Source organism: Temnothorax americanus, unplaced genomic scaffold, assembly GCF_048541705.1.
Source record: "Temnothorax americanus isolate GAGA-0224 unplaced genomic scaffold, ASM4854170v1 Scaffold114, whole genome shotgun sequence".
Lineage (NCBI taxonomy): Eukaryota > Metazoa > Arthropoda > Insecta > Hymenoptera > Formicidae > Temnothorax > Temnothorax americanus.
The window spans coordinates 340,649-362,117 of NW_027509247.1; the positions used below are offsets into that span (position 1 = coordinate 340,649).

The following is a 21,469-nucleotide window of genomic DNA, read 5'->3' on the forward strand; positions in this document are numbered from 1 at the left end:
CGAAAACGTCAATATGCAGATACCCAAATGAGGACGGTCCTCAATGAATACAAATGTCCTCACAAAATATGTTTCTCCATAAAAAATGTCCTCGAAAACGTCAATGCACAAACATATATATATATATATATATATATATATATATTATTATATACATATATACATATAACACACATACGCACATACATCATATACATATATATATTGTATATATATATATATATGTATGTAAACCGTATATTGTGAGGTCCGACACTAACACATAGATTTCTCTGCATACATAGGTGTACATTAACGTGTAGTTGAGTGTATCATTGGAATTTTTGATATATTCACTATTTTTTCCGAGTTATTAAACATTTTTGTTTTTATGGATTAATTGTATATTCCGAAGACCATCATTTTAATTTATAATAAAACACAATTATGTTACCCGATCTGATATATTGTTGCATACGTAGTATCTTTAGTACAAATCATTGCTTTTGACTACAGATCTAATTAAATGTACATTATGGCTAACAAAATATTATCAAATATAGAACAATGTAATTTTATGAGGTCCAAAAACAACTATTCTACCGATTGAATCGTAATAAGGTCCTAATAAATAAATGCTATTAATGAGCCTATTAATAGGTTACAGAAATGTAGTAGATATATGTATCATATCGTAGATGAGTTATTAAAGATATTCCATTTTGCATTCAAACAATGGTCTTTTAATTAATAATATATTCAACCATCAAAAAAGTTTTATCACATAAATAGCAATATAAAATTATTTAGAGATAAATTGGAAAAACTATTTATTCATAAAAATTATAAGGGTATACAAAATAATAGATTGTTGAAATAAATATAATATATTAAATGCCTCTAAATCTGTATTACATTATTTCTACAATACACAAAAATTAAAAGGGCTTTATAATATACATTCGTATAATTATAAAATGGTCCTCATAATAACGTTTAGTCTTACATAATATACAGTTGTTCAACTGAAAAGGTACATATTACAGATATAGAAGAATTGCAGTTATCAAAATTCCATAAATTTGATCAAATTGATATTTGTATTCTTCAAAACATTTGTGACAGAACATCGAGAAAAACGTAGCAAATTTTGAACAAGCGAGACTAAGGGTGCGTGTCCACCTACGAGTAAGAACTCTCGAGAGCAAAAAAAGAGAAAGAGAAAAAGACTCTCGAGAGTATCTCTCTCTCTCTCTTTCTTTTTGCTCTCGAGAGTTCTTACTCTCAGGTGGAGACGCACCATAAGGAATCAAAGAAGAAAGATCGTATACGTATGAAAATCGTACAATAATGGCTAATTTTTATAATTTTTATAATTACACGAAATGTATATTATAAAGATTTTAATTTTTCTATACTGTAGAAATAATTTAATACAGATTTAGAGGCATTTAATATATTATAGTTATTTCCAAAATATATTACAAAAATTATGTACTAGGTGTTGAAATTATTAACAAATTTTTTTTGTATTTAATTATATTTATAGGTGTAAGTTTAGCAAAATACAGTTACTTAGTACTAGCTAATGTTATATTTTGAAATATACCGAATTTTTATTAAACTAAAAGAAAACATGGTTATTTGTGATTACTATAACGGTTGTTAAGTGAGAAAAAATAATGAAAATAAGGTATGTATATTACTTTTGTATGTTATTTCTTAAATAAAATTGCTTATGCAAGTTTTTCAAAAATGTTTAAATAAAAAGTAAAAAGCTTCAGCTATAATCCTTTGAAATAAAACTTGTTGATATATTCTCTATAGTGTAAGAACATTTGAAATATTTTGTTTCGAATCCTTTTTTGCAAAACACATGCAAAAGTTCGAATAATATAAATAAAGCTAAACATAAGAAACTTTATAAAAAATATCAAAAAAATACATAAAATATATAAAAAAATTAGGATTTTGTAGACTTTTGCTTCTGCTTCTGCTTCTGATTCATTAACCATGCTTTGATCATGACAGCAGTCCTACGTTCCAATGCTATCGGGTTTTTTTTAATTAACTCTTGAATTTCGTATAATGATGGTAACTTCTTTTGTGGGATATAACGGCCAAAGGCATCCAATACAATCTTTTTCTCTGTTTCACTCCAGGGTATTCTTTTACACTTTCCATATGGTGATGCTAAATAGAAAATAAGAAATATTTAATAAATAAAAATAAAAAACAATAAAAAATAAAAAATAATGTCATGATCGTGTTCATATAGAGTTTACATAAAGTTAAAATAGAAATAAATCTCTTAGTTTTGCGTTGAGTAAAGAAACTTACTAGAACGACGTTTTTTCTGAGAGAAATATTTCTCCGATGTGTCAGTGTCAGTGTCGCTTGAATAAGAATCACTCGAATCTAGAATGATATAATAATAATAAAAATGTATTCTATATTAATAATAATAAAAATATTCTGTATTACTATGTGTATTCTATATTACGCAAATCTTTAAATGTTTAAAATCTTACTTGTTTGTGTTGTGTTATGGCTATCAACAGGTAAATTTTGTAGTAATTTTTTCCTTGATTTCTTATTCTGTTGATTTTCTTTATTTTGCATAGCGTTGCGAGATGATTTTAAAGAAATATTATAATCTAAAACAGATAAAAGTCCATGAAAACCAATCTTATTAAATAATATTTATTAAATTAAATTTATTAATAATTTTTATTCATTTATATTTATTTATTATATTTATATTATAGTATTAATTTATTTATTTTTATTTATAAATTGGTAATTTATTTATACTTTAATCATTTTTATTACTAAAATATTAATATTTTTAACATAGTAAGTGTAAACCTCTTTAAAATGAAAGTTACTTTTTACCTAAGAGCTTTTATATAGCATTTAAGATTCTTTATAATTATATAATAATTTTTTAAGAACAAAATACCTACTACAATTTGAGGTAAAAGCTACATCATTTTCAAAATTATTTATATTTGTATCATTTTCTTCCTCATCGTTGAAATTATCTTTGTTTTCATGATCTTTGCCACTCGCAGAGTATAATAATCTTGACATTCGTAGAATTTCTCGATGAACAATTGGCATTCTATAATGTTCGCGATGAATTTTTTCCTCGTGTCCCATAAAATTAGCAAGGTCGGTAATTTCACTGTCCGTCAAGTTCAAATTGACTCCCAATGTTGCTACATGTTTACGTAGAGTAGTACCTCGTAAAGTTTCAGGCCGATCAGCGCCACATTCAAACGAAAATCTGCGCATCAGATTACATGCTTGCAAGTATGTATGTTTACGGCGATCAATATTAGGAGTGCCAAAAACGTAAGGATTTGTTAGGCTAACACCGGCTTTTTTTCTATGTTGAAGAATTAATTCTACACATTTCTGTAACTCAGAATCTAATAAAACAGGTACAGTACGGCTCAGTTTTCCACGTATCGTAAATCGCACGTACTCCATCGCTAATTTTTGGCATTCAGACGACAGTGCATTAAATCCATCTGCATTCGTCTTTGGATCAAATTTTTCATAGTTCTTATAGTCTTCGATTAATGTCCTTTCCATTTCTCCTGCTTTTTGTCTATTAAATAGCATTATTGATATTAATGTACTTTCAGAAAGCTTTAGCCAATCTTGAAACGAAAACTTTTGTTCTAGATTTTGGAAAGCTGCGGTACGTTGTATTTTTAAAAAGCTGTCCAATTTCTTAATATCGTCAATAGAAGGGAGAACAACTTTCTTTTTTCTTTTTACTTGCAATTGCGATTCTAAGGCAACTTTATTGACTGCTGTGCCATATTCATTACTTAACAATGTTAAAAAATTTTCCACTTGTTTTTGTTTTTCAATATTATCTTGAAATATTGTCAAAGAAACTAGCGTTTTTCCTGTAGCTTTTAATAATGTGCCTAGTGAAGTTGCTAATGACGGAGTATTATAAGTCTTTGTTGAAATGTCAAAACCAGCAAGAGTATTTATGACATCAATACATAGTCCGTAATATTTTGGATGATAAACTGACGATAAGTCATCTATATCCTGACAATGTTGTCTAATTTCTAAAAGGAAACGACCAAGTTGTCTCAATCGCTGTCGTATCATGTTATGATGGTGTGGAGATGGATATTTTAGACAAAGTTTATTTCCATGTTCCATAATTAATTGATCATAGCGAATAATACGCGTTATTCTGTCTTCATGACATCGTGGCATTACTATTTGGCGTAAAATATTTTCAGCCTGGCTTGCATATCTACCTATAACTTGCCGACTAAGAACAGGACAAACTTTAGAACCTTTACGTTTTTGATCGATGCAATGCGCTGTATGGTGTCTCAAATTTAGTTTGTTAAAGAATCCTTTGCATTTTGGGCAACAAACATAATCCTGCGCAGTATTTTTACATTTTTCAGCAGGTCTTCTGCAAACTATTAATTCGCCACTATTTACGTCATTATTAACATTGTAATAAAAATCTCCTTCTCTTCGCAGCATGTTAATAAATCTTTTTCTTTCATTACTTTTTTTCGGTAAATCAGTAAAATCTTTAACTCGTTTTTCATTTTTATGTTTTCTTTCTAAGTGGCGACCAATTTTTGATTGCCATGTTTTGCAAAATAAGCAGAAATGTTTCCTAAAAATACGTTTAGATCCTTTTGGAGGAGCTGATTGAACATACATTTCTTCGTCATTACGTGATGATTTGCCGCGAACATTGGTTGTTAATGAAATATTTAATCCTGAATTAACAGAATTATTGGAAGAATTACTTTTTCTTAAACTCTTATTTGCAGATCTATTATTTGAGACATCTTGTTCATCATGTTCTTCAGATGAATGTTCAGATGGAATATACTCACTATGTGAGTCATCATCATTTTGTAAATCTAAAACAATTAAAGTACAATTAAGGTCAACATTAATTAAAATTTAATTGTTTGAATAATATTCAATTTGAAAATATTAATCACCATTTGTTGGAAAATAAACCACGGATTGTTTTTTGCATGTTTGTTGAGAATCATCTAAATTGATTTTTTCGATTGACTCGAGTGTATTGTTCAACATCGCGTTGTTATTATTTCTAAAACAGTCATATATTAAAATAAACTTAGTTATAAATTATAAAAACAATAATATGTTCTCATAAAAATGACTTACGTATCTGACTCAAAAGTTGAATTTTCTAATTGTTCATTAATATTTTCGCATTGAGGTACTACTAACGTATTTCCGTCCCAACCCCAATTCAACTCGTTATTTAATGATTCATTTGCAATTGATATTTGACTTTCCGATAACAAGTTATTTAATGACTCATTTATAACTGATATTTGACTTTTCGATAACAAGTCAGTACTCATTGACTTGTCACTAGCACTAAACAGAATACATAATAATTTGCTTAAATCATTATTATCAATACAAAACTATTTAAATATGTAACACAAAACTTGTTATTTACCTTTGATTCAAAGACATTTCTTGTTTCGAATTAGGTGGTAATATCCGTATAGAAGTAGAAAATGGAACATTACTAATAACTGAAGGTTTATTGCTTGGAACTTTATCAAATACACTTTCCATATTAGAATTTTCATTTATGACATTTTCTAGAGAACATCACATGACATTATGTATCTTTTGTATTTAATTTTAAATAACTGATATCTGTCAGGCTTATTTTTAATGATCTATAATTTCAAACAAAATTCAAGATAGAAGTTAATTAAGTAACTTTACGTAATAGAAAATATTTGAAAAATCGAAAAGCGTATATAATATATATGTGTATTCCAATGTTTCAAATGTTTCTTGTATTACACGGCATATAAATTTATAAATAACATTCTATCCTGAACTCTGTCGCGAATTATAATTCATTTAAAATGAGCTTAAGGCAGAAACACTAATTAAATGGTTTTAATATTAAATACAAAAGAAATTACTGTAGAATTTATTAATAATTAAATAATTAGTAATTTACTTTCATCTGGTGGAATCGTATTTTGGTTTATTATCAAAGATTTCTTGTTACCTATGTCACACGGTACTTTTGAAACACTGCTCTGTGTTTTTAAAATACATTTTATAGACGATCTCTCAACAATTTCATAACTTTTTAAAGGAGACTGGGTTCCTTTCAACTTCTCATTATCTTTTGATGTAGCATTATTATAATCTGTGTATGAAAAAGAAATTAAAAGCAGATTTACTTTTTAAAAATTATTTTTTTGAAAATAATAAGTTACATTTAGATCAAAGTAATATCACCGTCATCATTTGAAATACAAGTTTTGATGTTTAATACAAGTTTGCTTTATTTATCATAACAAAATCATAATCTAAATTAGAATTGAAATGTTCTTGCAAGTTAGTTAACATTTGAAAGTATTTTTAATAATTTATCAATATTATACAATTAAATTTTTTGTTTCTTTATAACAAATTCTAAATTTTAATTAAACTTTTTAATAAAACTGATAATAGAATTTAGAATATAAGTTGATAAATCAAGTTAAGTTTCACCTTGTATCACGTGATACATCAAATATACAAAAATAAAATAAAAGTTTACATAATATTATTAGATTTTTCAATTTCTTTCAAAGAATTAAACTGTGTAACTTACTTTGTTGTTTCATATACAAATCCTCTTTGCGATTTTGTACTTTAATCATATCACATTCTTGTAAAATCTTTTTTTCTTTTTCTATACTACTGTTATTGCCTATAAAAAATTGTATAAGTTTTCATTCGTATGTAGAGAATAATCTAAATTAAATAATAAATAATTATAATAATAAACCTTTTAAATGACATTGTGTATTAATTAACAATTCCTCTTGTGTTGGACTTTTGCAATATGAAGCATTAGTTAAATCATAATATGGACTGGAAGTTTTGATATTTTTATTATCTTTTTGAAGTTTCTTTTCAAAATCTTGCTGATATTTTGAAAACAAAAAGTAAAATATACAATAAAAAAACATATAACCATAGACGTACATAATAAACTGAGCATTTCCATTGGAGACTTTCCGGCAAGATCTGAAGGACAGAAGATATGCTTGCGAAGACATTGCAGAGATGCTTCTTCTAATTGTGTCCTAACCTAAATATTAGAAAAAGAAAGTGTCACTGCAAGCATATTTCCTGTTTTTCAGATCTTGCTGGAAACTTTCCAATGAGAATGCTCAGTCTATCGTATATGTCTGTGCATACAACACAGTTAGTTTATTCATTAAAATATTTAGATAAATATTGGCTGAAATATTTTAGATTATATCTTACCTCTGTAATGTTATTGCTTTTATCACTTCTTTTACATGGCAATCTTTCTACTTGTTCTCTATAATCTGATGATGTGCTATTTGATTTGTTTAGATCTTCGATTTTTACTCGTGGACTATTAGCTTTTAAGTTTTGTACTAACTCGTATAAAATTTGGTAATTATCTGTAAATACAAATAAATACATTGTATTATATCGAAAATTAGATTACGTTAAATATATTTTAACGTCACTTACAATGAACAGCAATAAGTTGCACAGTCTCCTTATTACACTTTTTGATAAATAAACGTTTATTTTGCTTTTTTCGTGATAACTGTTTTGTAAACTTCACAAGATTTGTAAACTTACAGATTTCATATTCATTATTATTCGTTAAAATAATAGCAAATTTTCTTTGATCACTCATTTTGCACAAGGATAAATTACATCTACATTTATCAATAAAACCTATGGAATAAGAGAAAAATAATTCGTGTATCCATGTGTAAAAGATAAATACTTCACTATCTACTTTTTGCAAATAAAGACTGTCTTGAATCCATAAAAAATGAAATTACTGTTTATGATGCAGTTAGTAGAATCGTAACGTTGTAATTTTAAATAATTCTCTCTTAATGGTATGGCAAAATAAGAAAACAATTATGTAACAAATCATTTAACGGTTTAAAAAACTTTAGGTTAAGTTAGGTTAACTTGTATATTTACTTCTGCATAAAAGATTCTTTCATAATTATCAATAAATTTTTATTAATTATAAGGAATAGCAAAACAAAAAGAAATAATTATGTATATTTAGCAGTGTGGAAAAGTTTATTATTGTGCAATTTAATTACTTAGCTTACTAACCTTTTATAACGTACCTATAATTTAAACGTCCCGCACATTAATGCTAGATGGCAGACTTTAAGCTTTAAGTCCCGTACGGTGTCAACGTATTAAGGTGCGATTTCATTGACGCTAGAAACCCAGCGGCAGCGTCAAGAAAATGTAGTGGGGGAAGAAGTTCTGTTGAATTTTGCGGTACGCTAAAAAGTTGAAACGGTCTGAACTTCTTCCCCCACTACATTTTCTTGACGCTGCCGCTGGTTTCTAGCGTCAATGAAATCGCACCTTTATGGCTTCTGCACACAGGACGCGGAAACGCTTGCCGCGCGGCAAGAAGCGACGCGGTAGCCAATCAACGTGTTGCTTTTCCGTAAGAACCAAAAGTTTATTGGCTACCGCGTCGCTTCTTGCTGCGCGGCAAGCGTTTCCGCGTCCTGTGTGCAGAACCCATTACGCGTAAGAAGAAACCAATCAAATTATATGCTGTATAAAATGTATGCTGTATGAAAATATATTACAACTTACAAATATTGATATATATATATGTAAATATTCGTGCTCGTAATATAGGAATTTCGTACACTTAGGTATATACTTCGTCAAATAATAAATAAGTAGAATGAAGAAAAATTGGTTAAAATGTGTGTGTGTGTGTGTGTGTGTGTGTGTGTGTGTGTGTGTGTGTGTGTGTGTGTGTGTGTATGTTGTCCGTATGTGCTCTAACTTCCGTAATTTTTGAGATATTGGAATGCATTTTTTTTAATTGATAGAGTATCATGTAAGGTTGGTAAGGAAGGGTGGGATTGAATTTGGCGATGATCGGTAAAGCGGTTCTTTTTAAATAAAATTTTGAATTTTTGTAGAAAGGTTTTGTGTTTGCTCCAACTTCCGCAAACTTTGAGATATCGGTCTATTTCTAATTTTATTATATTCTTCAATTTTTTCTACTCCTATTTCATATATAATTCTTTAAGATTTGGTTGATTACACTCAGTTTTATACGCGATCAAAGGTCCATAATTTTGATCGCATATAAAGCTAAGTCTAATCAATTGAATTTAAAAGAATTATATATGAAATAGGGGTAGAAAAGACCGAAGTAAAAATTGTTTTTTGAGTTTTCGATGCCAATGTGTTGCTTATGTTCGAAAACGTCGAAAAATCGTAGAGTATCATTAAAGTTATGTTGGTGTTGAATTATCTTTTTTTTGTTTATGGTATAACTTCCGTAATTTTTGAGATATTGGGATGTTTTTTTTTAATCGATAGAGTAACATTCAAGAAAAGTTGGTATTGAATTTGGTGATGATCGGGAAAGGGGTTCTTTTTTAAAAAAATTTTGAATTTTTTTAGAAATGTCCGTGGTTGCTCTAACTTCCGCAAATTTGGAGATATCGATTTATTTTTAATTTTATTATATTTTTCAGTTTTTTCTACCCCTATTTCATATATAATTTTTTAAGATTTGGTTGATTAGACTCAGTTTTATACGCGATCAAATACAAAATTAATATAATCAAAAAAGTATAATTAAAGAAAGTTAAGGAAGGATAGAGGCAGATAGACTTTCAGGAAAAAAGCAACAAGAAGATGCAGCTTGTAACGTTTATGAAAAAATTTGGAAAAAAATTGTGCAAATTAAAAATTTGCACTTGGCTTCCTCATCAAATTGCGATTTGCACATAGCAAAGTCACAATTTTGAAGTGAGAGAGTAGGAAATTAGCAAATTGAATCCACAACGTATTGCTACGCGCGAAAAGTTTCTTTTATGAGGAAGCCAAACTAAAAATTATGCATCTAATAAATGTATAAAAACTGAATATTATAAGCATCAATATTTATATATATATATATATATATATATATATATATATATGCAGAACGCATATTGTGAGTACCTTTTCATTGAACAACTGTATATTATGTAGACTAAACGTTATTATGAGGACCATTTTTATAATTATACGAAATGTATATTATAAAGCCCTTTTAATTTTTGTGTATTGTAGAAATAATGTAATACAGATTTAGAGGCATTTAATATATTATATTTATTTCAACAATCTATTATTTTGTATACCCTTATAATCTTTATGAATAAATAGTTTTTCCAATTTATCTCTAAATAATTTTATATTGCTATTTATGTGATAAAACTTTTTTGATGGTTGAATATATTATTAATTAAAAGACCATTGTTTGAATGCAGAATGGAATATCTTTAATAACTCATCTACGATATGATACATATATCTACTACATTTCTGTAACCTATTAATAGGCTCATGAATAGCATTTATTTATTAGGACCTTATTACGATTCAATCGGTAGAACAGTTGTTTTTGGACCTCATAAAATTACATTGTTCTATATTTGATAATATTTTGTTAGCCATAATGTACATTTAAATAGATCTGTAGTCAAAAGCAATGATTTGTACTAAAGATACTACGTATGCAACAATATATCAGATCGGGTAACATAATTGTGTTTTATTATAAATTAAAATGATGGTCCTCGGAATATACAATTAATCCATAAAAACAAAAATGTCTAATAACTCGGAAAAAATAGTGAATATATCAAAAGTTCCAATGATACACTCAACTACACGTTAATGTACACCTATGTATGCAGAGAAATCTATGTGTTAGTGTCGGACCTCACAATATACGGTTTACATACATATATATATATATATACATATAATGTATAAAATTTTAAAAATTTTATAAATATTTTTGTCTTAGAAATAGATGTTAATACATGCGTAAGTCCAAAACCCCATACAAGTAAAATAGCAGCAAGTGCAAAAAAAATAAATCCAAAACCGCGTACAAGTAAAATAGGAGCAAGTGCAAAAGAAATAAATCCAAAACCAGGTACAAATAAAATAGGAACAAGTGCAAAAGTAATAAATCCGAAACCATTTACAAGTAAAAAAGCAACAAATGCAAAAGAAATGGTTACTGATGATAACGACAAAGAAAATGTATTGGAGCCAACAACAATAAATAAAAACAAAACGAGATCATTGCATGAAATCACCATGACTTCAAATTCTAAGGATAATATGAATTGTCACATCGATAAAACTGATATTGGTAAGTTATTTTTAGGTACCATACTTGTATATAAAATTTTGTGGACATACGTATATTATACAGGTGGACTGAAATTTATGGTACAATCCAGAAGAAAGTGATTTTAAAACTCACAATACAAATAATAGAAAAATTATTTCTAATAAAATCTCATTTTTAAGAAAAACGATTTGGAAAATTAATGGAGATTGCGGGCAACCTCGATTAATATTTTACCGAGATTTTACGTAACAGATTTTAATGTGCTCAATGTCTTCGTTTACTATCAGGAGTTAATAAATAAGTTACATCTTGACAGTTCCTATAACGAAATCTATGACACCAGTCAAGTACACGCGATTCCATAAATTTTCAAAGTAGTTTTTCGCCAAAACAAGTCCTCATTAAAAAAAATTATTATCTTAACTTATTTGGTTTTATATAATTATTTGTGTCCCGTGCTGCACCATGACTCTCGGCTCGCTGGATCGTTAAATATGGATAAAATATGAAATATAGAGATTTTATAATTGTTTTACAAACAATTTGCGCAATATGTGACTATAATTTGTATTCTTCTAGATGCTGCATTTAAAAAGCAAGTCTTACGTCAGTTGCAAATTATTAATTTAAGACAAACGCAATTATGGGAAGATGTGCAAACCATTCTAACAAAGATTCAAGTACAAGATGATAGAATGTTAATAACAGATATAATGAAGAAAGTATTTTTAATAAGTTTGATTTTCCTCTAAGAAGCATAGACAAATTAAATGCCGTCGAAGAACATTTAAAGGACGAGACTGTTGGAAATGGCGACCTATGATGGAGACAACGACGACCGGCGCCCCCGCGCCTGATACCAGTGTGCGCACGCAGCGCCCATATATACCCCCACTTCCTCTACCTCCTCAGTCCGCTCTTTACCATTGTCGGTTACACATGTGTCGACTCTCTATGTAACGTTCCTTATAATAAACCTCATTATAGTTTATAACCAATATTCAATTACTTGCGATCCGCGTGCCTCAACATTGGTTATGGGCCCAGACACGGTACGCGCTAAGTGACGCGTGCGAGAACGTAACCCAGAGAACAACAGTCGAAAAGAGAATCGCGCGAGTGGACGCCATTACGCACGCAGTGCATCGAAGTTTCGCGAATACGCTCGTAGAATCTATTACGCGATATCACAATGGCCGGAACAAACTCAGTGCGAATCGAACCGTTGAATAAAGAGAACTTCGACACATGGAAGATTCAGATGCAAGCGCTGCTTGTGAAGACGGAGGGATGGCAATACGTTAGCGGCAAAAACACGAAACCTGCCCTCGTCGCGAACGACCCTGCTTCTGAGACAGCCGTGAGGACATGGGAAATCAACGACAAAAAAGCGAAGTCTGACATCATCCTCTCAATCAGTCCTCCCGAACTGAAACACGTTAAAGGCCATAATACGTCGAAGGAAGTATGGGATAGGCTACACGTCATTTACCAATCGCGAGGGCCCGCGCGGACAGCGACTCTCATGAAAAATCTCATGTTACGGCGCATGGCGGAAGGCGAAGACGTCAGGGAGCATCTTCGAAACTTCTTTGACACCGTCGATAAACTCGCAGAGATGGATATCGACATCAACAAGGATCTGTTATCAGTGATGTTCGAAAATTTTCGATGCGCGATCGAGTCGCGCGAAAAGGTGACTCATCCGACAAGTCCGCGAGTGCTCTTATGATTAAAAGAGGCGCGAGTAGCTAAAGAATAAATACTACTACCCTCAGGTAGAAATCCGGGGGTCGGGGGGGGCGCGTTCCCCGCGGGGGGAACGCCATAAGAGATGGGCGAGGGGGGTCCGGGAGGAGCAACTGGTGGGGGGGAACGAGAAGTGGGGGAAATTCATTTCTGGCCTCGGGTACTCTGGAGGGGGACGGGGGAAGGGGGGTACCGCGTTACCGACGGTGCGCGAGGAGGGAGCGTCGTCAATCGCGGCAAGGCGCGTACTGTCGCGTCGCCCGCTTTTCTCTGTCCTAACGGGCCGGACGTGGTTTTCCGGCCCCCCGTTTCCCAAACGGCGAAAATCGCGAGTCGTCCTCCCCCGAGGGGGAGCGTCGATCGCGCGCTTCTTCGTCTCAACGGGCCGGACGCGATTTTCCGACCAGCCTCGTTGTATCGAGAGAGACTGAGAGAGACAATACCGCTCTCTTTGTTCACCCGAACCGTACGTTTCGCGAATAATTTTTTTTATCGCGCGTCCGAACTCGTTCAAGGTCGCTGTCGTCACATCTTTCTTTTGTTTTTCTCGAACGACGCGGCGGGCGGTTCTTTTTTCGAAAGAGGAGCGAACGTGTTCAAGGTCGTTCTATTTTTTAGACGTGTCGCGTGGGGCGGAGGGTGAGCGTGTGAAAACACGTTCGAACGTGTTCAAGGTCGTTCTTTTCGCGGGATCTCGATTACCTTTCTTTGTTCTTCATCGTTTCGGTTCGAAGGTTGTTTCAATCCGTCTCTTTACGCATCGCGGATGACGCAATCGCGGTGATCGTGTGGTAATCGGAGTCGGGGATCGCATCGAGATATGTTAAGTAAAAATCTGGAAGGAGGGGAAAAGAAAGAGAGAGAACACGCAGATGAGATTTCCGCGCAAGCGGTACTTATTTATTGCGACAAAAATAAAAAATACATATGTCGATGTGTGTTTACATTTTTTTTGTGTATATATTATATATTTTGTAAATATGCCTCGTGACATTAGGATTTGAAACAGAGCGCAGCGATCTCACAGTCGACGATGTTGCTGGGATCGAAAAATTCACTCTTCCGTATCGCATGCTTGACCGAAGTTCCCGTCTTACACGCGTTGTGGGCTATCTCACGATAGCGCGAATATTTCGCGTCCACCTCCTCGGTTGCAGCGCCCAGCGCTGAGACGACACAATCGACGCAAAATTGTAAATCGTACAGCGAGTGCACGGTGGTGATCGACATCACCAGACGAGCCGCGTTGGGTAGCTCCATACGCAAGATCGATAGGTTGTTTATCGATCCGAATCGCAGCGTCAGGTCTCCGATCGATATCGGCAAGGGGGAGCGGGTTCCGGGCTCGACGAGGTTGGATCGCAGACTCTCCAATACGTCGCGTTTGCGCTCGATCAGTCCTTTCCACATATCGAGCGTCAGACAGATCTCCTTGCCTTGCTTGTCTCCCAGGGCGATATCCACGTACGAAGGCGATGGTACACCGTACCGCAGCGACTTAATCGTGACACCAATGGTTAAGTATTTGTAGCCAGTCGTCGTCAGCGAATAACGCGTCGTCAGGATGCGCACCGGAGCCACGACGATGATTTCGCGAAAAACGTCGTTGGGGGGTGAGAGCTGGGAACGCGACGTCCGACGATGATAATTATGATCATGATGACGATCGTCCGTCGATTCTATCCTTCGTCTCTTGCCGTTTTCGTTCACCTCCGAATCCGTCTCGGGCGCGCGAAGAGAAAGATCCCTCGGCGCGGGTCGATCGGTCAGCGTCGAGAACATTTCGCACTACGCGCTATGTCGTTTGTTTTGCAATTTTTTTCCCGACGCGTCGTATTCGGCTGATGATGCGATACTGATGCTTTGGGTGCGACATATCGTGGTATAAGTACGAAAGTTCCCCACTTATATCGCGCGACGTGTGGTGTGGTGTGGTGTGGTGTAGTGCGAGGATCAGCGCGGTTCCCCTACCCCCTTTGGTCGGAAAGCCGAACGCCGTCCTCGTCGTCGTCGTACGAATCGCCCGTCGGTGACGTTAAATTGCTGTCGCGCACGAATCGATCGAGAAGATCGCGCAACTGTTTCAACAAATCGTCCTTAAGGCAGACGATATTCAGTATCCGCAGATCGAATTTTCCAGCCGCCGTGACGGTCTTCGTAAATTCGTTGAATCTGTAGTACTGCGTCCGAGTGGTGAAGTACAGATTGCCGTCGATGTATCGGAAGATCGACGTCACGCCGATCGGTATTCCGAGAAACGTCGCCTCGAGAAGCGTAAATCTGACAACTCTGTGATGGTCACATTCGTTTATCTCGCCCACCGAGTCGCCGTTGAACAGCACGAAGGAACGTCCTCTGTGGGTGTTCACCGCTCCGTTGATCTTCGTCTTTGCGGGAAATCCGAGTTCCTGCAGGGTTTTCGGCCAATTTGGCCGCAGAGTAAGTTCCGGATATTGAACCAAGTACACCAAATTATCCACGAACACCACGACATCGCCGGACGGCGATTGATAGGCGGCGGTCACGCGCGTGTAATTGTCGTGAAGAAAGCTCATGTGATTCGACAGGGCCAGAGGTCCGTTGTACGTCCTACCGTCCAGAGCGAACCACCAAACGTAATGCCTGTACGAGATGAACATTCGATTTTCCACGATCAATATCGCGTTCACGCGATCAAGGGCGCACAGATCCGGCGACGGCGGTGGCGGCGGTGGCGCCGGCGTCTGCGGGGGATCGTTCGCCAATTTCTCGCCGTACAAACGTTGAATGTCGACGATGTCGTATCTGTCGAGCTTGACCGGGTACTGCTTGTCGGGCGTGAACGCGAACATCACCGAAGTCCTGCGCTTGTTGTGCAGCAATCCGAGAGAGTGACCGATCTCGTGCGTCAGCGTGTAATGAAGGGAGAACTTATCCGAAGGATTCCTACTGACGAAAATGTGCCACGGTTCGTCTCCGTCGACGTGCACCTCGGAGACGAAACCCGGCCTCTCGTCCATCGGGAGAGACGCGTGGGCGAGCACGCCGCCGAGGCCGTCGAATTTGTCCGTGCAATTTGGGCCGTTCACCTCGACGTTCATGTTACCGTGATGCAGGCGTCGCCAAGATATCACAATGTCGGGATTCAATCTGGAGCGTTCGAACGTCAATGCCGAATGCTGCGACCACACGTCGAACGCGGCCTGCGCCGTGCTCAACTCGCTCTCGGTGGCTAGGTAAAAATCCCACGTCAGGTGCGTCTTCGGCCATTTCGATAGACTCGCTCTCGTTCCGCGCCTGAGGATATCTCGGAAACCGCATCGCGATTTACTTATCATCTCCAGCGTTTTGTCGTTGAGCGTTCCATCGCCGGGCAGATCGTAGTATTTCTGAAAATCCTCGATGGCTCTGCGAAGAACGTCGTATCGTCTCTGAGCCGGAACCGCGTCCACATCTTTGGTCAGGTATCCGTATTTCTGCAGGTAATCGAACGCGAACTCGTAATTTTCCTCGGTGACATTGAAGAATCTCACGGTGATGAGACACGCGGTCAACGCGATTACGCGCGCAAGCCACATCGTCGAGAGCGAGAGAGAGACGGTGGAACCGCGATGACGGCGCGTTGCGGTTTGAGCGCGATCGCGACGAGCGGACCGGACGCGCGATGTCGATAGCCCGGACAGGTGGCGGCGGGGGTCTCGGGTGGGAAGAAAATGCGTCAAATCCGGCGGACGACAAAAATCCTATTTTTATCGTAGATTACTCGCACCGCAATGTCCTCCTTTTGTCGATGCGCTTTCTAGGCGCGGATAGGTGCGGCGGCGGGGTTTCGGGTGGGAAAAATGCGTCAAATCCGGCGGACGAATCGGTTGGATAAAACGCATTTCTTCTCGATGCAAAAAAATGCTATTCTTAGTATATTTTTTCACCGCAATATCCTTTTTTACCATATATAAAGATCGCGAAACTAGACCTGGGTGTAGTCCATCTGCATCGGTTATCACACGTTTTTATATACGGATAGTGCTTGAAATGGAGAAACTCGACGACATTAGTACCGCGTGTGAATTACTTCAAATTCACGCAGCATCCCTCACAAGAGTAGCGGAGGAATTTCGCGAAGCGATAAGACAGCTGCAGCTGCGGCTGCAGCGCATTTCAGAGAACGTACCGCCATGCCTGCAGTTGGCGGTGCGCATTAACGAGGAATCCCTCGTATTGGATAGAACGTAAGTAGATTTGTCGAATACAAATATGAACAGTTTTTATATTCATTAACGATATGTAATAATTATATTTGATAATTATATTTGATAATTTTTTATTCAATAATTATGTTAAAATTTATGGTAGAACCCTCATCGCCTCGCTTGCGAGAAAGTCGCGTAACCAGATACGGGTCTTTGTGTCGAAGATGCGCGCGCTGTACAGGGATATAGCGCGTTTAGCGTCGTCGACAAGCGAGGAGCCGTCGGATGTGGGACGAAGGACGGTGCGCGAGAGAGAGAGGGACGAGGACGGTGACGAGGGGCGTCGCGCCGATAACATTGAGGACGACGTGATAGACATCGAAGACGTTCCAGAGGGTATGCTCACCTCAAAGAAATGAATGAAAACCGAATAAACATAATGAATATGAACAATTATATGTATAAAAAAATATATAATACTATGAAGTGAATGAAAACCGAATAAACATAATAAATATGAACAATTATATGTATAAAAAAATATATAATACTATTAAGAGGAATAAAAATTTCATTATTTATAAAAGTGTTATTTATATTTATACAATACGTAAGAAAAAAATATAAAAAATAAAGATAAAAAACATTATTAAAACAACTCGCGTTATCGCTCGTAACCGCACCTCGCGTTATCGCTCACACCTCGCGCTCGTACTCACACCTCGCGCGCTGGAGCGGCTCGGCGTTATCGCTCGTCGGGTCATTCGCGCTGAAGCGTCTCCGCGTTTATCGCTCCTTCTCGTCTCACTCTCTCGTCAATCGTTCGCCGTCTCTGTTTGTTCAATTAAGAGGTACCGCGACCGGCCATTCTTACGCATTCGGCGGCACGCAGTGTTTATCGCGTTCTCGCGACCGACCATTTTTGCGCACTCGGTAGCTCGTAATGTACACTGTGGAATAGGCGCGTGTGAAGAGGAACGACATCGTTCGTTGATCTTTTTTTCATTCTTTCGTTTATTTAACTTAATATAGACGGATACACATTGAATAGAAAATGATTAAATACAATACAGATAGATGAATGCAACGTAGAGAAAAAATGAGTAATACGAAAAAATACAAATATGTTATACGAAAAAATACAAATATGTTATACGAGTAATACGATAAAAAAATACAATTGTGTTATACGAGTAATATAAAAACAAAATACAATTATGTCAAACGAGTAATATAATTTTTTTACAAATTCACGAAGTCGATGCTGGACAGACATTCGCGTCGCTCGATCCACCGGTCGCGCAGCTTCAGCACGTTCTCTATCGCGCAACACCGTTAATGACGTCCGCAGTGAAACGCGCGATCGGGGCGAAGGAACTCCAGGCGATCGACGTCGTCGTACTCGTCGTCGATGGACGTGATCGTCGCGTTGAGGTCGCGAACGGCGTCGCCGAGAATTTCCTCCAGCCACCTCTTCTTTTCGAGCCCCTTCACGTAGATTCGCACGCCGGGCATCTCTTCTTTCTCCCACGTTTCTTCCAGGCCGTCGCACACCGCGCGTCGAATTATCGTCCTCGCCAGACGGTAGTCCACGTCCCCGTCCTCCCAACGGAGGCCGTGGTGATTCGCCATCAGCCAGCTGGCCCTTTCCTTCTCGGCCCTCGTCAGCAGATCCCAACTCATCAGGGCGCGAAACACGTGATGGGCGAGTACGCGCGTCTCGCTTCGCAGCACGGCCACCTCCTTCGTGAAGAATTTCTCGCCTACCACAAAGCCCTGCAGGTCGACGAAGATCGTCGTCGTTGTCGTTGTCGCCGCGGCCATCGAGTCGACGTGTGTTGAAAAAAAAAAACAGTAAAGATGTGCTTAAACCGCTCGTTCCTAACGGTCTGAGGAACGATGAAAAGATCCTCGATTTTTATATGTGCCTCGTTTCCGGGAAATGGTTTTTTTCTACAACCGCATTTTTATATGTGCCTCGTTTTCGGGAAATGGTTTTTTCTACAACCGCATTTTTCCGTTAGATAATTTTGCGCACAACGTTGGTCAGCGGACTGTACTCGATGACGCGATCGTGAACGATGAGACAAAAGGCGGTGGTTTTCGGCGGGACGTTTTCCTTGCATTTGAATTCGATGCGCACGTCCACGGTGGCGCTCTTCACCGATTCGTTTTGACGGGAACAGTCGATCACCACGAGCGGAGCTATCGTTGTCGCGACCGTCCCCGTAGTACGCTCCTCGAAATTTCGCGTACATTTCGTACAGCACGGCGAACTTGTCGCTTTCGAAATCCGCGTTCACGTCGTCGTAGGGATAGAATTCCGAGTTGAGATACAATTCACGTTGGTGAGCGTGCAATGATCGAATCTCGAGGCGTCCTCCGTGAATTCGTTTCGCCGTCCGGTCTGCAGCGCGAATATGACGTTCGCGTCTTCTCCAATTGCGGCGCGGCTTTCACGGCCCACGAATGCTTAGTCGTGCTCTGCAGCAAGGGAAATTCGTACAGATCCCAAGATCGAAAGCCCACGCTCAGAAATCGTCCGCTCTCCAACGTTCGCAGTAGCGATAACTTAGTCACGTCGTTCACGATACGTGCGGCATACGCCATTGCACCTTCATTAGCGTAATTTTAGGATCCTTGGCTGGATCTCTCGGCAACGTTTATCCTCGGATCTACGACGCAATTGACGTCGTGACGAGCGCGTATCAGGATAATCTCGTGTTTCGCGTTTATCACCACGCGTCTGTATTTTTTTCCCGGGGGGAAACCCCCAACAAAAATTTTTAAAAAATATAAAAAAAAGGAAAAAAAAACCCCGGACCCGCTGTTCAATTTTTTTTTTTTTTGGGGATAATCCCCCCATCCGGCGTTCGGCAGTTTTCTATTTTTGGGGGGGGGTTAAAAAAACCCACGTTTTTCTTTATGGTGGGGCTCCGATTTTCAAAAACCGATCGTCTCCACCCCCCCCCGGGGTTTTCGAGCGTTTAAACCAAAACATAAACGCGACGCATTTTAAAAACCAAAATTTCCCGTACCCCCTTTGATCTTTTTTCCCCGGGGGGCCCGCGTCGCCCCGGGCCCTGAAAAAGGCGTCCCGACGTACAAAAAATTTTTGCCGGAGCGTTTACAAAACCCTGCTGCGGGGGGTATTCTTATCTTTTTTTTTTTAAACCCGAACGTTTTTTTTGACGTGGGGTTTATACTTAAAACCCTTTTTTCCCCCGACGTGCGGTCCCCAAGGGGTTTTTTTTCCCCCCCGAAAATCAGTTGTCGCCCTTTTTTTTTTCCTTGATAAAAAAACGCCCCCCCCGGCGGAAGTTTTCTCAGGGCCCCCCCCAAACGATCGGGGGAAAACTTGTTTTTGGGGCGCGGGGGGGAGAACCTCTCCTTTCTCCTCCCCCCCCAAAAGGCTTTTTCTTCCCTTCCCCCCCCGATCTCGTTTTTAGAGCGGGCTGCTTCATTCGTGCTCGATCCGAAAAAAAACGACCCCCCTTTCTTTTGGGGGTTTTGCGCACCACATCCCCCGCACCCCCAAAAACCTGCAAAAAAACGTACGGCAGTCTTTCTTTATTCCTCCCCAAAAAAAAGTGGGGATCACCGTTTTTTTTCTGATCCCGCTCGCACCGTGATAAAAAACTTTTTCGCGCGACGAGGGGGGGGAAAATTATCTGGGGGGGGAAAAGGCCCCGGGGACATTTTAACCCCGGCGGCATTTTTGGGGGGGGGAAATTCGGGATCACTTGCAGGGTTTTTTGTGTACGCTCCCGCGGTGATGTTCCCCCCGATGCGAATAAATTTAAAACCCCATGACTCAAGGGTTTGGGGAAAAGTATATTTTTTTTGGGTTTTTGAATGCGATCGCGCGAAAAACCCAAAGGAACCGTTTTCTTTTGGTTTTGAAAAAATTTACTTTGTGGGGCCAAATTTTTTTCTCGCTCCTCAGGGGTTTTCTCTTTGGGGCCAAAAAGCGAGAAATTTTTCCCTAAAACCCCCTCTTCTTTTGCCGTTTTCCTGGGGTTTTTCCCTAACTACCGTCACGGGCGTCATCGTCGTCGTCGCCCCTTTTCCGTTGGGTTTTTTTTTTCCCCCACCCGTTCCCCCAACGGCGGCGTTTTTTTTTCCTTTTTTCCAAAACCCTTTTTTTGTCTCACTTTGGGGAAGAAGAAGAGCGGGGCGCAAAAATTTTGTTTTAGGGGTCAAAACCCGGGAAAACCCCCCCTTCCCGGGGAAAAACAATTTTTCCGGGGGGGCCCCGCCGAAGTAGAACGTTATTGCGGTTAACTTCCCGGGATCGAATTTTACTCTCGAAATCGTTAAAACCCCC

At 37.7% G+C, this 21,469-nt stretch overlaps 3 protein-coding genes across 5 annotated transcripts; 1 reads left to right on the forward strand and 2 right to left on the reverse strand.

The window, feature by feature from the left end:
• Window positions 1-1,383: 1,383 nt before the first annotated feature.
• Window positions 1,384-8,421, reverse strand: LOC143908752 (uncharacterized). 3 transcript variants are annotated; one of them, XM_077426513.1, is made up of 13 exons: window positions 8,172-8,421; window positions 7,546-7,758; window positions 7,309-7,472; window positions 6,824-6,962; window positions 6,647-6,745; window positions 6,053-6,196; window positions 5,480-5,627; window positions 5,176-5,394; window positions 4,986-5,098; window positions 2,946-4,901; window positions 2,511-2,636; window positions 2,320-2,397; window positions 1,384-2,172 (listed from the first exon to the last, which is right to left on the reverse strand). In XM_077426513.1, the coding sequence occupies exons 2-13, from the start codon at window positions 7,715-7,717 to the stop codon at window positions 1,943-1,945; spliced, it is 3,588 nt and encodes a 1,195-aa protein (XP_077282639.1). In that variant the 5' UTR covers window positions 7,718-7,758; window positions 8,172-8,421; the 3' UTR covers window positions 1,384-1,942. The 3 variants fall into 3 exon arrangements, with proteins under 3 accessions (XP_077282639.1, XP_077282640.1, XP_077282641.1); XM_077426514.1 differs by lacking the exon at window positions 8,172-8,421 and having other exon boundaries at window positions 7,546-7,949; XM_077426515.1 differs by lacking the exons at window positions 6,824-6,962; window positions 7,546-7,758; window positions 8,172-8,421 and having other exon boundaries at window positions 7,309-7,446.
• Window positions 8,422-12,416: 3,995 nt separating this feature from the next.
• On the forward strand, window positions 12,417-12,956 carry LOC143908749 (uncharacterized). The gene has a single exon (XM_077426509.1). The coding sequence runs from the start codon at window positions 12,417-12,419 to the stop codon at window positions 12,954-12,956; it is 540 nt and encodes a 179-aa protein (XP_077282635.1).
• A 1,984-nt stretch (window positions 12,957-14,940) lies between these two features.
• LOC143908750 (matrix metalloproteinase-18-like) lies at window positions 14,941-16,530 on the reverse strand. Its single transcript, XM_077426510.1, has one exon. The coding sequence runs from the start codon at window positions 16,528-16,530 to the stop codon at window positions 14,941-14,943; it is 1,590 nt and encodes a 529-aa protein (XP_077282636.1).
• Window positions 16,531-21,469: the final 4,939 nt, after the last annotated feature.

What these genes read in the sequence shown, in the direction of transcription:
- LOC143908752 (XM_077426513.1), bottom strand. Translation starts at nt 7,717, where the DNA reads ATGAGTGATCAAAGAAAATTTGCTATTATTTTAACGAATAATAATGAA. An exon ending in TTTGTATATGAAACAACAAA is followed by an intron (nt 6,197 to 6,646) that starts GTAAGTTACACA and finishes TTTCATACACAG; the next exon opens with ATTATAATAATGCTACATCA. An exon ending in GGTTTATTTTCCAACAAATG is followed by an intron (nt 4,902 to 4,985) that starts GTGATTAATATT and finishes TAATTGTTTTAG; the next exon opens with ATTTACAAAATGATGATGAC.
- LOC143908749 (XM_077426509.1), top strand. Translation starts at nt 12,417, where the DNA reads ATGGCCGGAACAAACTCAGTGCGAATCGAACCGTTGAATAAAGAGAAC.
- LOC143908750 (XM_077426510.1), bottom strand. Translation starts at nt 16,530, where the DNA reads ATGTGGCTTGCGCGCGTAATCGCGTTGACCGCGTGTCTCATCACCGTG.